Raw genomic sequence first — 12,133 nt, 5'->3', positions numbered from 1 at the left:
CTGTATGGGAAATTTTCCCCTCTAAGTGGACAAAACATTTGATTTCTGTCTTTACTGGCAGTGCTGGAGGAAGAGAAAGAAGTTAAGATAAAGAAGTTCAATGACCTTTAAGTCCTCATTAGGTATTCTGATCCTGCACTCACTGGGCACATGAAGAGGTGAGTCATGCTGTCTTTTGGCAAAACCACATGGGAAGATGGTTACTGAGCAAGACTGGGGCTATCCCTTCTCTGGGGCACCTTGGAGGACAGAGGAAACACTCATTCCTTGTTGAGTTTGCTCAAATTCATGTCCATTGAGTTGGGGATGCCATCTAACTATTTCATCCTGTCACGTCCTTCTCCTGCCCTCATTCCTAGGGAATGCTTGAAATGTAGTCTTGTCAAAGATAAGGCCCTGGGGTACTTTACCAAGATCTACTCCTAACCAAGGATTGCACAAGAAAAGTATAGATCCTCGTGTGAATGGACAACTTCAAAGTACGGAGGCCAATCTTTAGCAGGCTGAGATGAGAAATTAACAAGTGTGTATCCATCACTGGAGAGAGGTACGTGGAGGAGATGGGAGATGCATGTGAACTGCTCATGTGAAATCCCAACCAGAAACAACAGAGGCAAAACACTTATTCCTTGTGGTCAACAACAGCCTTTGGAGCAACACAGAAATACGGTGACTACTTCATTTGCAGTTGTAGAGTGCCTACAGTTTCAATGGCACATTCACACACGATTGCCCAGGATCCTCCCAACTTTGAGAGAGAAAGTACAGATGGGTAGGCTATACCCCAGGAAGGCTGGGACACTTCAGGGTCACACAGCCTGGAAGCGGAAGAATGAGAACTCAAACGAGCTCTTTCCTATTTCCTGCCAGGTCTGTTTCATGCTAAATCTTAAGAGAGATAAACAGAAACTAAGGAAAGATGGGAACAGAGCTGTAAACTCTCTAAATATTTATATGAGAGCTCATATAAAATAACTCAAATAAAAAGAAAAAAAAGTATCAGTGTAGAGCAGAGAAAACAAGCGGAGAAGGAGTTCTTATATACAGGAATTTCAAAGCCCAGTGAACTGATGGGATATAAAGAGACATCTTGGCCCATCATTTGCTAAATAAAACCATGACCAGATGACTGGCATGTATTACAGAGAAAGAACATGATGAAGTGTTAAAAAAAAAAGGAAAATGCCATCTCATGCAATACTCATAGATAGAGCATTCTGTTGCTGCTGTGTGTTGGTGAAAATTTAAAAAAAATATATTGTCAGGCCCCAATAATCACAAGCCATTATAAGAAATAGGAATCTGTACCATTATAAAGAAAAGGGCTTTAAAAGAAAAGGAGTATCCATCTTTCAGAAAGAGCCAGTGTGGGAGGTGGTGGTGGGGGGAATCTTTAAATTTTGCTGATGTTTAATATAGTATATCATATTGATGTTTTTACAGAACAAATCTGACTTACATTCCATTCAAAAATGGCAGAGAATTTGAAAGGAGTGAGAATGTCCACTACCTCTCCTTTTGATGGAGACATTGGTGTTCCTTTCTGGCTGAGATCTGAAAATCAAAGCTAATGTGACATTTAGGACAACCAGAATACTCAGGAAAAGGATAGAGAGAAGAGTTCAACAAGATTTGCCAACAACTGAGTGTTTCCATTTGTTCTCGCTACATCTGACAAATTAATAAGAAAGGAAATGAGAAACATGATGACGACTTATGTTTTACAAAATGAAGGAACAAAACCATGAAGGATGAACCATTGTAACAACATTACACTGCTAATGAAAAAAATGCAGATTTACTATAAGGAAGAGAAATAAGTGGATGGAAAAGTAACCAAAGAAGGAAAACTCAGGATGATGAGAAGGTGTGTTGGTGATTTAGCTGCTAAGTCCTGTCTGACTTTTGTGACTCCACTGACAGCCTACCAGGCTCCTCTGTCCATGGGATTCTCCAGGCAGGAATACTGGAGTGGGTTGCTATTTTCTTCTCCAGGGGATCTTCCAGACCCAGGGACTGAGCCTGGGTCTCCTGCATTGCAGGCAGATTCTTTACCAACTGAGCCACCAGGGAAGCCCAGAAGGTATAGAGGTGAGTTACAAATCAAATACAGGAGCAGATTACAAAAGAGGCAGCTGTAAGAGGAAGACAGCTGGCTGGTGTCTTCAGAGGCACATGGTACAAAAAAGCTCAGAGCCTCTATCACAGGAGACCATGACATCGCTGCCACCTCATCCTTGGTGAGGATATTTTCAAGTTTATATCCTGGCATTTAGAAAAGAAAATGGTCCCTCTTTTTATACCTTCAAAAGACAGTTAAACCTGGATTCTTTTTATCGATTGATAACTAAAACACTGCTGAGCTAGAAATTCTGTCCATATCTAAAGTCTTGAAATGTATTTTACTGTTTGGCTACTTTGAACTTCACCTACCTCCCTACTATAAGAAAGCAAAGAAATCTGTAAATAAAGCTCTAGAAGAAAAGTTCATACATTGCTGATAGAGGCACTGAAAGATCTAGACAATAAGGATCCTTACAGTCATTTTTATCCCCATCTTAGGAAGTGGGTGTTAAAAAAATGATGAATCAAACTCAGGCAGATAATCATTTGTTTTTACTTGTATACCAGTTGCTACAATCCCCAATTTAGCCCTGTCATTCATTCTATCATTTAAATGTTTCATCTTTCTTCTAAAACAGGAACACCCACTCAAAGACTTGGGAACTGCTTCATGAAGAGATAGGTGGTTAGTTGGAAGCTGCGTTATGTTAACCACACCCAGGAAGATAGGATTAAATACAAAATCCAAAAAGAAGGTGACCCGAGTGGTAAAGGATCTGCCTGTCAATGCAGGAGACAGAAAAGATGCTGGTTCGATCCCTGGGTTGGGAAGATCCTCTGGAGTAGGAAATGGCAACCCACTCCAGTATTCTTGCCTGGGAAATCCCATGGACAGAGGAGCCTGGTGGGCTACAGTTCATGGGATTGCAAAGAGTTGGACACGAGTAAGCACACAGGCACACACACACATGTCCAAAAGTGCATGAAGCCCAGAAGAAGAATACCAGCTATCAGGAAGCCAGAGACCTTGGAAGATGTCACCCACCAGAGGTGGGCCAGACTTAGGATGGCCTGGGAACCTCACATCAAGAGTAACTGATGACACAACCATGCTGTTTGCACACCCATTATCTAACTTTTCTTTACACTAGGAGCCTGGCCGAGAAGCACAGGGGAATTACAAAGTCTAGAAAATTTCCCTCGTGATATCTGCAGAGATGTGCCCCCAGGAATGCCATGGCTCCTGAAACCTTGGCGCCCTTGAATTAGTTCTGAATAGAGAGGACAGGCCAGCCAATTTAACGATGAGGACAGATGGTAACTAGAAAACAATGAAGTTAAAATGTTTAAGTGAAAATAAGAATGTGCTGAGTAGTGGTGAAAGGAAGGAAGTGGAAACTGTTTGACGTTTCTTCCCCTTTCCTGGTACATTTGTGTATGAGGGAGCTGTCCAGGGGAAAGGAGATTGTGGTATACTTTACAAGGCATCCCAGTCCTCTCCAGGTGGTGTCTGGAGGGATCTGTAGGTGTCCCTTTCCTAAACTTATGCTTGGGGCTGGGAGCACTGCAGGACAGGTGGTCATGCATCCCAGAGAGGCCATTTAACGATGCAGCACTTCTTGGAGGAGACGAGCTACTTGTATGGACGCATGAGTTCATGCCCCGAGGTCCACATGGGTCTCTAAGGCCCTTCTTACTTGCAGAAATAGACAACTTGGGGCTCATCACTTTGGAGATGTTTGGAGAGGACACACAAATGACTTGGGGTCCTGACTCTCGAGGTGGGCTACATCATTGGGAGTGAGATCGCTTTCTTGATCTCACTGTGGTCCTTGAAGGTCCCTGAGGCTTCAGGTGATCTTCAAGACCAAGTCTAATAGGATAAGCTGTTTCATCCTTCTTCCGTGAGTGATGCTCAAACAAGAGTCCTGATCTGGAACCATTAATTTCTGTAGGTGCTAACTTAGTAGAGGCTAGTTTTTCAGCCGTCTGAACATCTGCCATGATCAGGAGCTGTGAATCTGCTTTAGCTGAGGGTTTCAGCTTGGCATGGTTTAGCAGTGGAAGAAAGTGGCACATCTTTGCTAGCCAGGAAGCATGTCAGCTGCTGTTTAACAGCAGTGATTCTGCTTAACTGGAAGAACAGATGCGTTGTTAAAGGGTTGGTGCTATATCTGCGGGTAGGATCACAAAACTGAATTACTGACCTGGGGCAGTTTTTACTGACATAGGTAAATACAAATCACATTTAAGGGAAAGTGATCAAAAATGTTCTGTATATTGAACAGAATGATTTTCTCTACAGATTTAGTTTTTAAGTCTTAAAAAAAAATGTTACCAGTTTTATAAAAAATAATACACTCATGAAGGATTTAAACAAAAAGCTTAAATAAAAGACTCTAGTTTCTACTCCTCATACACAACCATTTTTTATATTACAACAACATAATTTCAAGTGTATTCTATACATATGTAAGGAAAAGGCAATGGCAACCCACTCCAGTACTCTTGCCTGGAAAATCCCAGGGACAGGGGAGCCTAGTGGGCTGCAGTCTATGGGGTCGCACAGAGTCGGACAAGACTGAAGCGACTTAGCAGCAGCATACATATGTAAGATAGAACAGAAAATAAAAAAATTATAAAAATAGGGTCTTATGTAAGAAATCCAGTTCTAGTAATATTGTAGTCTAGATAACTTGAAATAAGCTCTAGCTATAAATATCTGAAGATACTAGGACAAAATGTAAAGTAATACAAATCACTCTTTTGAATGACTAGTTTTGCTTACAGGAAAATAAAGGAAATCATTAGGTGCTAACCCTAACCCTTCTTTAGTCTAGTAGTTGAGCAAATGAAGGATCATTCCCATGAAAGTATTTGTAATATATTTAAATGACCTCCGACCCTGTAAGTGAAGCACAACCACAAGTCTGGGACCAACTGTGTCTTCACTGGTACCACAGAAGATTAGAGGATATTCGTGACAATACCAACCGTCAGTTTCAGGGTCTAGGTACAGATAGGAAATTATCCTACCTAGAATTCCTGAAGTCTTACATCACATTCTTCCACTCCTCCAGCCACAAACTCAACTGGATTCCAGTACAGAAAAAGATTCTCTGCTTCCTGCTGTTACTTACAAAAAAGAACCACAAATGGATTGTGGTATAGAAATAAGGTTATGCTGCTGCTGCTGCTAAGTCGCTTCAGTCGTGTCCGACTCTGTGCGACCCCATAGACGGCAGCCCACCAGGCTCCCCCGTCCCTGGGATTCTCCAGGCAAGAACACTGGAGTGGGTTGCCATTTCCTTCTCCAATGTGTGAAAGTGAAAAGTGAAAGTGAAGTTGCTGAGTCTTGTCCGACTCTTAGCAACTCCATGGACTTCGACCCACCAGGCTGCTCCATCCATGGGATTTTCCAGGCAAGAGTGCTAGAGTGGGGTGCCATTGCCTTCTCCGAAATAAGGTTATAGTTCTTCCCAAAACAAAGCATGTATGTCTCATACAAGTTATTTCGCAGCTTTGTAGTTTAACTCTCTGTTTCTACGGGAGAAACTCATTATGGCCCCTATACTCAAGGCAAGGTAGGTATAGGCTGTACTTGTTCGCTTACTTACCTCCTTGGCCCATGCTGGTTTCTCACTAGGACTCATCCCTTCTTTGTAATGATACAGTGGCTTCTTCTCCACAGGCCTCTGCTCCTGCCGCTGATGCTGAAGAGAAACCAAGTAGTCTCTCTCTTGCTTCAGTTGTCTCTGTAGCCTTTCTGCTTGTCTCTGTTCTTCCAACTGCTTGCGCTTATATTCCTGTCCAGATCAGGAAAGGAGAATAAAGAAAAGGCTAAATTACCATAGGGAAACCACTGGCCCGTACCAGGGAAGCATGCAATGGAAGCAAAAGAGATGATAAATAACAAAGGACCTTAATACCAACAAAATCACAAGAGGACACAGGGATGAGCCATAGAGATAAGGTACAGCCTCGGGTTAGCATCTACACAGAATGTGGCATTTAATGAAAACACTACTGTTTTAATGGCAACCCCTACAGAACACCACCCTTCACAAAGTGACTTGTCCTCAATGAACTGCAACCAAGAAAATGGCAACAATGAGGATATTTGGACGGTCAGCGCACAACCCCTGTAAGGAACTATCCACTTCCTGGTTTAATCATTAAACTATTCAAACATGTACAAAACAGAATAAGAACCTAAAGATACTGCCTACATCATCTTTCATTTGACAAAACTTGGACCAACAGAAACCATTAGCAAAAACGTGTACAGGCTAAAAAAAAAATCACAGTGCCACTGAATAAAAAGTTAAGTTAAAAAAAAAAAAAAGGATACACCAAGCAGCTCATTTGGAGAGCAGTGCAATAAGGCTAAAAAAACACCAAAACACTTCAAGTGGAAGCTGCCTGAGCAGGGAACACAAAATGTTCCCATTGTGAGGGTAAAACTAATAGTCTGCAAATGAAATAGGACTCCAGAGCTGAGTGGTTTCCTACGGATGAGGGATACTCTGCTGTGATTGTATTCCAGCATGTTGCAAATGACTGTGAACGTTACTCTGCAATAAACACAGTGGGTCTCAGAAACAGCCTGAACTTGTACTAAGACTGGATTCACGTTGAAGTTTTGCAAATGGCTGGCGTTAATAAAGAATGTGCAACAAGTATATTCAAAGCGGTGACTCGGCACCCTGGGTCAGGAAACTCATTAAGTTTTAGAAGATTTTCCAGGTCTATGAGGCTGGGTGGATCCCCATTTCCTGACTGGCACGTTAGAGGAGACCACACACACACACACACGAGATGGACACAGAGCAGACCAGTGGGCTTGGCATTCCCATTACCAGAAGTAGAGCTTGTTCATGCAGTAGCTGCTGCTGTAAGATCTCTAGCTGCCTCTGCTCCTCCTCCAGCTGTCGCCTGATGTACTCCTGGAGAGGCAGGCAGCAGAGAATGCAGAGGAACACGAGAGGGAAAGGGAGAGAGAAAGAACCGGTAATTTCAAAGGTGAGAAGAAACTGCCAAGTGAAGTGTGGAAGCAGGGAAAAAAATACCCAAACACCTCTTCACTAAATAGGAAAGATACCCAGCACCACAGCAAAAGCACTTCAGTGCAGTCAAAGGCACAACAGCAGCGGATGGAGACAGCTCAATGCTTTGCTGTGACTATCTGGTTTTAAGAACCCAGCTTTTGTTGTTGTTAAAGTATTATCCATATATTTTCTGTTTTTTGGTCATGTGGCATCTTAGTTCCCAGACCAGGGCTCGAACCTGTGCCCCCTGCAGCAGAAGCATGGAGTCTTAACCACTGGCAAGTCCTGAGAACCCAGCTTATTTTAAAACTTTTCATTATAGGCTCCCTCTTTACGGGCTACCTGAGATTAACAAGGCTATACAGTTCAGAGGCTCCCCATTGTAAGCAGTGGGGATAAAATAACGACTGAATGCTGTCATGAACTGTCTTTGTAAAGGAACCATCCTGCAGTTTCACTGCACTGTCAGAACATGATTCTAACAAAGAGAGAAAGGGGCTGCATCGATGGCCCAGAGTCATGGAGACCAGAGCAGCGTGAGTAGAAAAGCTCTTCTGAAGCGATGAAAGAGGAGGACTTGGCTCATTTATCATGCCCCAGTGCTACTTTCAGAGCCGGTGCCCTGGGCTGGGAGAAGCATGACATCAAGGTGTCAGGGGACTTCGGCCTGGGGAGGAAGCCAGGTTGAATGAGCAGGCTTTGCCAAGGTTGTGCATTTGACTTCTTGAACAGGCGAGAATAGTTGCTGGAGCAAGAGTAAAAACCGGCTTAAGCCGAGCAGACCTAGGAGAAGGTGACCCACAGCCCAGAGGCGGCTGGTGCTGGTGTTCATGTGGGGCCATCTGTAGGGCTCCCAGGTCCCCGCTGTACCTGCTCGTGCTCTGCGCGACGCCTCTCCTCCTCCCGGCGCATCTGCTCCTCATAGTGTCTGCGCTGCTCCCTCTCTTGCTGTTTCCGCAGCTCCTTCTCTCGCCTTTGTTGCTGTGGGGGAAAAGCAGACAGCCATGAAGGAAATCAGCAGGGAGAGCTGCAGAGCTGTGGATATGACTGACTGTTCATGAGATGCCTGCACGCCTGAGGGTCTCTCACCTGTCCTATTTGGGGACACATTGGTCAGGATGGGGTGACAGCAATTCAGTATTTATCACAGAGATGAGCTCTCCAGGTTTACCCTTCTCCCAAGATGTTCCCGTTCAGAGCATCCTTCCAGTTGCCTGATGGGGGTTTTCAAATCAGGGGTGGGTAACTCAGATGGATAGCTTCCCTGGTGGCTCAGCGGTAAAGAATCTGCCTGTCAGTGCAGGAGACGTGGGTTCAATCCCTGGGTGGGGAAGATCTCCTGGAGAAGGAAATGGCAAGCCAATCCAGTATTCTTGCCTGGGAAATCCAATGGACAGAGGAGGTAGGCGGGCTGCTGTCCATGGGGTCACAAAGAGTCACATATGACTTAGTGGCTAACCAACACCACCACTGATGTATAATAAATTAGTCATTTTATATATCAAGCTGTGAGATTCTATAGACTTTAAAGCACATTCATAATGCAAATGCTGTTCAATGTTTTTGACACCTTGTAGGGCAGGAGTTGTGGCTGCGCGGGCGCAAGAGGGCCTAAAGGAGCTATCCCACGTTGAAGGTCAGGAAGGGCGGCAGTGAGGAGATATCCCTCGTCCAAGGTAAGGAGCAGCGGCTGTGCTTTGCTGGAGCAGCCGTGAAGAGATACCCCACGCCCAAGGTAAGGGAAACCCAAGTAAGACGGTAGGTGTTGCAAGAGGGCATCAGAGGGCAGACACACTGAAACCATAAAACTAGTCAATCTAATCACACTAGGACCACAGTCTTGTCTAACTCAATGACACTAAGCCATGCCTGTGGGGCCACCCAGGACGGGCGGGTCATGGTGGAGAGGGCTGACAGAATGTGGTCCACTGGAGAAGGGAATGGCAGACCACTTCAGTATTCTTGCCTTGAGAACCCCATGAACAGCATGAAAAGGCAAAATGATAGGATACTGAAAGAGGAACTCCCCAGGTCAGTAGGTGCCCAATATGCTACTGGAGATCAGTGGAGAAATAACTCCAGAAAGAATGAAGGCATGGAGCCAAAGCAAAAACAATACCCAGTTGTGGATGTAACTGGTGATAGAAGCAAGGTCCGATGCTGTAAAGAGCAATATTGCATAGGAACCTGGAATGTCAGGTCCACGAATCAAGGCAAATTGGAAGTGGTCAAACAAGAGATGGCAAGAGTGAATGTAGACATTCTAGGAATCAGCGAACTAAAAAGGACTGGAATGGCTGAATTTAACTCAGATGACCATTACGTCTACTACTGCGGGCAGGAATCCCTCAGAAGAAATGGAATAGCCATCATGGTCAACAAAGGACTCCGAAATGCAGTACTTGGATGCAATCTCAAAAACGACAGAATGATCTCTGTTCGTTTCCAAGGCAAACCATTCAATATCACAGTAATCCAAGTCTATGCCCCAAACAGTAACGCTGAAGAAGCTGAAGTTGAACGGTTCTATGAAGACCTCCAAGACCTTTTAGAATTAACACCCAAAAAAGATGTCCTTTTCATTACAGGGGACTGGAATGCAAAAGTAGGAAGTCAAGAAACACCTGGAATAACAAGCAAATTTGGCCTTGGAATACGGAATGAAGCAGGGCAAAGACTAATAGAGTTTTGCCAAGAAAATGCACTGGTCATAGCCAACACCCTCTTTCAACAACACAAGAGAAGACTCTACACATGGACATCACCAGATGGTCAACACCGAAATCAGACTGATTATATAATTTGCAGCCAAAGATGGAGAAGCTCTATATAGTCAACAAAAACAAGACCGGGAGCTGACTGTGGCTCAGATCATGAACTCCTTATTGCCAAATTCAGACTGAAATTGAAGAAACTAGGGAAAACCACTAGACCATTCAGGTATGACCTAAATCAAATCCGTTATGATTATACAGTGGAAGTGAGAAATAGATTTAAGGGCCTAGATCTGATAGATAGAGTACCTGATGAACTATGGAATGAGGTTCGTGACATTGTACAGGAGACAGGGATCAAGACCATCCCCATGGAAAAGAAATGCAAAAATGCAAAATGGCTGTCTGGGGAGGCCTTACAAATAGCTGTGAAAAGAAAAGAAGCGAAAAGGAAAGATATAAGCATCTGAATGCAGAGTTCCAAAGAATAGCAAGAGATAAGAAAGCCTTCCTCAGTGATCAATGCAAAGAAACAGAGGAAAACAACAGAATGGGAAAGACTAGAGATCTCTTCAAGAAAATTAGAGATAGCAAGGGATATTTCATGCAAAGATGGGCTCGATAAAGAACAGAAATGGTATGGACCTAACAGAAGCAGAAGATATTAAGAAGAGATGGCAAGAATACACAGAAGAACTGTACAAAAAAGATCTGCATGACCCAGATAATCATGATGGTGTCATCACTGACCTAGAGCCAGACATCCTGGAATGTGAAGTCAAGTGGGCCTTAGAAAGCATCACTATGAACAAAGCTAGTGGAGGTGATGGAATTCCAGTTGAGCTATTTCAAATCCTGGAAGATGATGCTGTGAAAGTGCTGCACTCAATATGCCAGCAAATTGGGAAAACTCAGCAGTGGCCACACGACTGGAAAAGGTCAGTTTTCATTCCAATCCCAAAGAAAGGCAATGCCAAAGAATGCTCAAACTACTGCACAATTGTACTCATCTCACACGCTAGTAAAGTAATGCTCAAAATTCTCCAAGCCAGGCTTCAGCAATGCGTGAACCGGGAACTGATGTTCAAGCTGGTTTTAGAAAAGGCAGAGGAACGAGAGATCAAATTGCCAACATCCGCTGGATCATGGAAAAAGCAAGAGAGTTCCAGAAAAACATCTATTTATGCTTTATTGACTATGCCAAAGCCTTTGACTGTGTGGATCACAATAAACTGGAAAACTCTGAAAGAGATGGGAATACCAGACCACCTGATCTGCCTGTTGAGAAATTTGTATGCAGGTCAGGAAGCAGCAGTTAGAACTGGACATGGAACAACAGGCTGGTTCCAAATAGGAACAGGAGTACATCAAGGCTGTATATTGTCCACCCTGCTTATTTAACTTATATGCAGAGTACATCATGAGAAATGCTGGACTGGAAGAAGCACGAGCTGGAATCAAGATTGCTGGGAGAAATATCAATAACCTCAGATATGCAGATGACACCACCCTTATGGCAGAAAGTGAAGAGGAACTAAAAAGCCTCTTGATGAAAGTGAAAGTGGAGAGTGAAAAAGGTGGCTTAAAGCTCAACATTCAGAAAACGAAGATCATTGCATCCAGTCTAGCATGGATGCGATGATCTTCATGGGAAATAGATGGGGAAACAGTGGAAACAGTGTCAGACTTTATTTTGGGGGGCTCCAAAATCACTGCAGATGGTGACTGCAGCCATGAAATTAAAAGACGCTTACTCCTTGGAAGGAGAGTTATGACCAACCGAGATAGCATATTGAAGAGCACAGACATTACTTTACCAACAAAGCTTTGTCTAGTCAAGGCTATGGTTTTTCCCGTGGTCATGTATGGATATGAGAGTTGGACTGTGAAGAAGGCTGAGCGCCGAAGAATTGATGCTTTTGAAGTGTGGTGTTGGAGAAGACTCTTGAGAGTCCCTTGGACTGCAAGAAGATCCAACCAGTCCATTCTGAAGGAGATCAGCCCTGGGATTTCTTTGGAAGGAATGACGGTAAAGCTGAAACTCCAGTACTTTGGCCACCTCATGTGAAGAGTTGACTCATTGGAAAAGACTCTGATGCTGGGAGGGATTAGGGGCAGGAGGAGAAGGGGATGACAGAGGATGAGATGGCTGGATGGCATCACTGACTTGATGGATGTGAGTCTGAGTGAACTCCGGGAATTGGTGATGGACAGGGAGGCCTGGCATGCTGCGATTCATGGGGTCGCAAAGAGTCAGACTTGACTGAGCAACCAAACTGAACTGAACTGAGGGCATAAAGGGCTTCG

General features: G+C 44.0%; 1 protein-coding gene across 10 annotated transcripts in view; it reads right to left on the bottom strand.

Annotated features, from left to right (window-relative positions):
• The window catches only part of TNIK (TRAF2 and NCK interacting kinase), a 407,656-nt gene that overhangs the window by 69,536 nt on the left and 325,987 nt on the right, over window positions 1-12,133 (bottom strand). For 6 of the 10 annotated variants that reach the window (XM_027541146.1, XM_027541120.1, XM_027541085.1 and 3 more), the window contains exons 13-15: window positions 7,983-8,093; window positions 6,924-7,010; window positions 5,682-5,870 (exon numbers count right to left, since the gene is read on the bottom strand). In XM_027541146.1, coding sequence (XP_027396947.1) covers window positions 5,682-5,870; window positions 6,924-7,010; window positions 7,983-8,093 — 387 coding nt within the window. The remainder of the gene's footprint in view (window positions 1-5,681; window positions 5,871-6,923; window positions 7,011-7,982; window positions 8,094-12,133) is intronic. The other 4 variants (XM_027541165.1, XM_027541136.1, XM_027541109.1 and 1 more) reach the window with 1 other exon arrangement.

This window comes from Bos indicus x Bos taurus, chromosome 1 (genome assembly GCF_003369695.1).
Source record: "Bos indicus x Bos taurus breed Angus x Brahman F1 hybrid chromosome 1, Bos_hybrid_MaternalHap_v2.0, whole genome shotgun sequence".
Classification (NCBI taxonomy): domain Eukaryota; kingdom Metazoa; phylum Chordata; class Mammalia; order Artiodactyla; family Bovidae; genus Bos; species Bos indicus x Bos taurus.
This window is presented reverse-complemented; position numbering and strand designations above follow the sequence as displayed.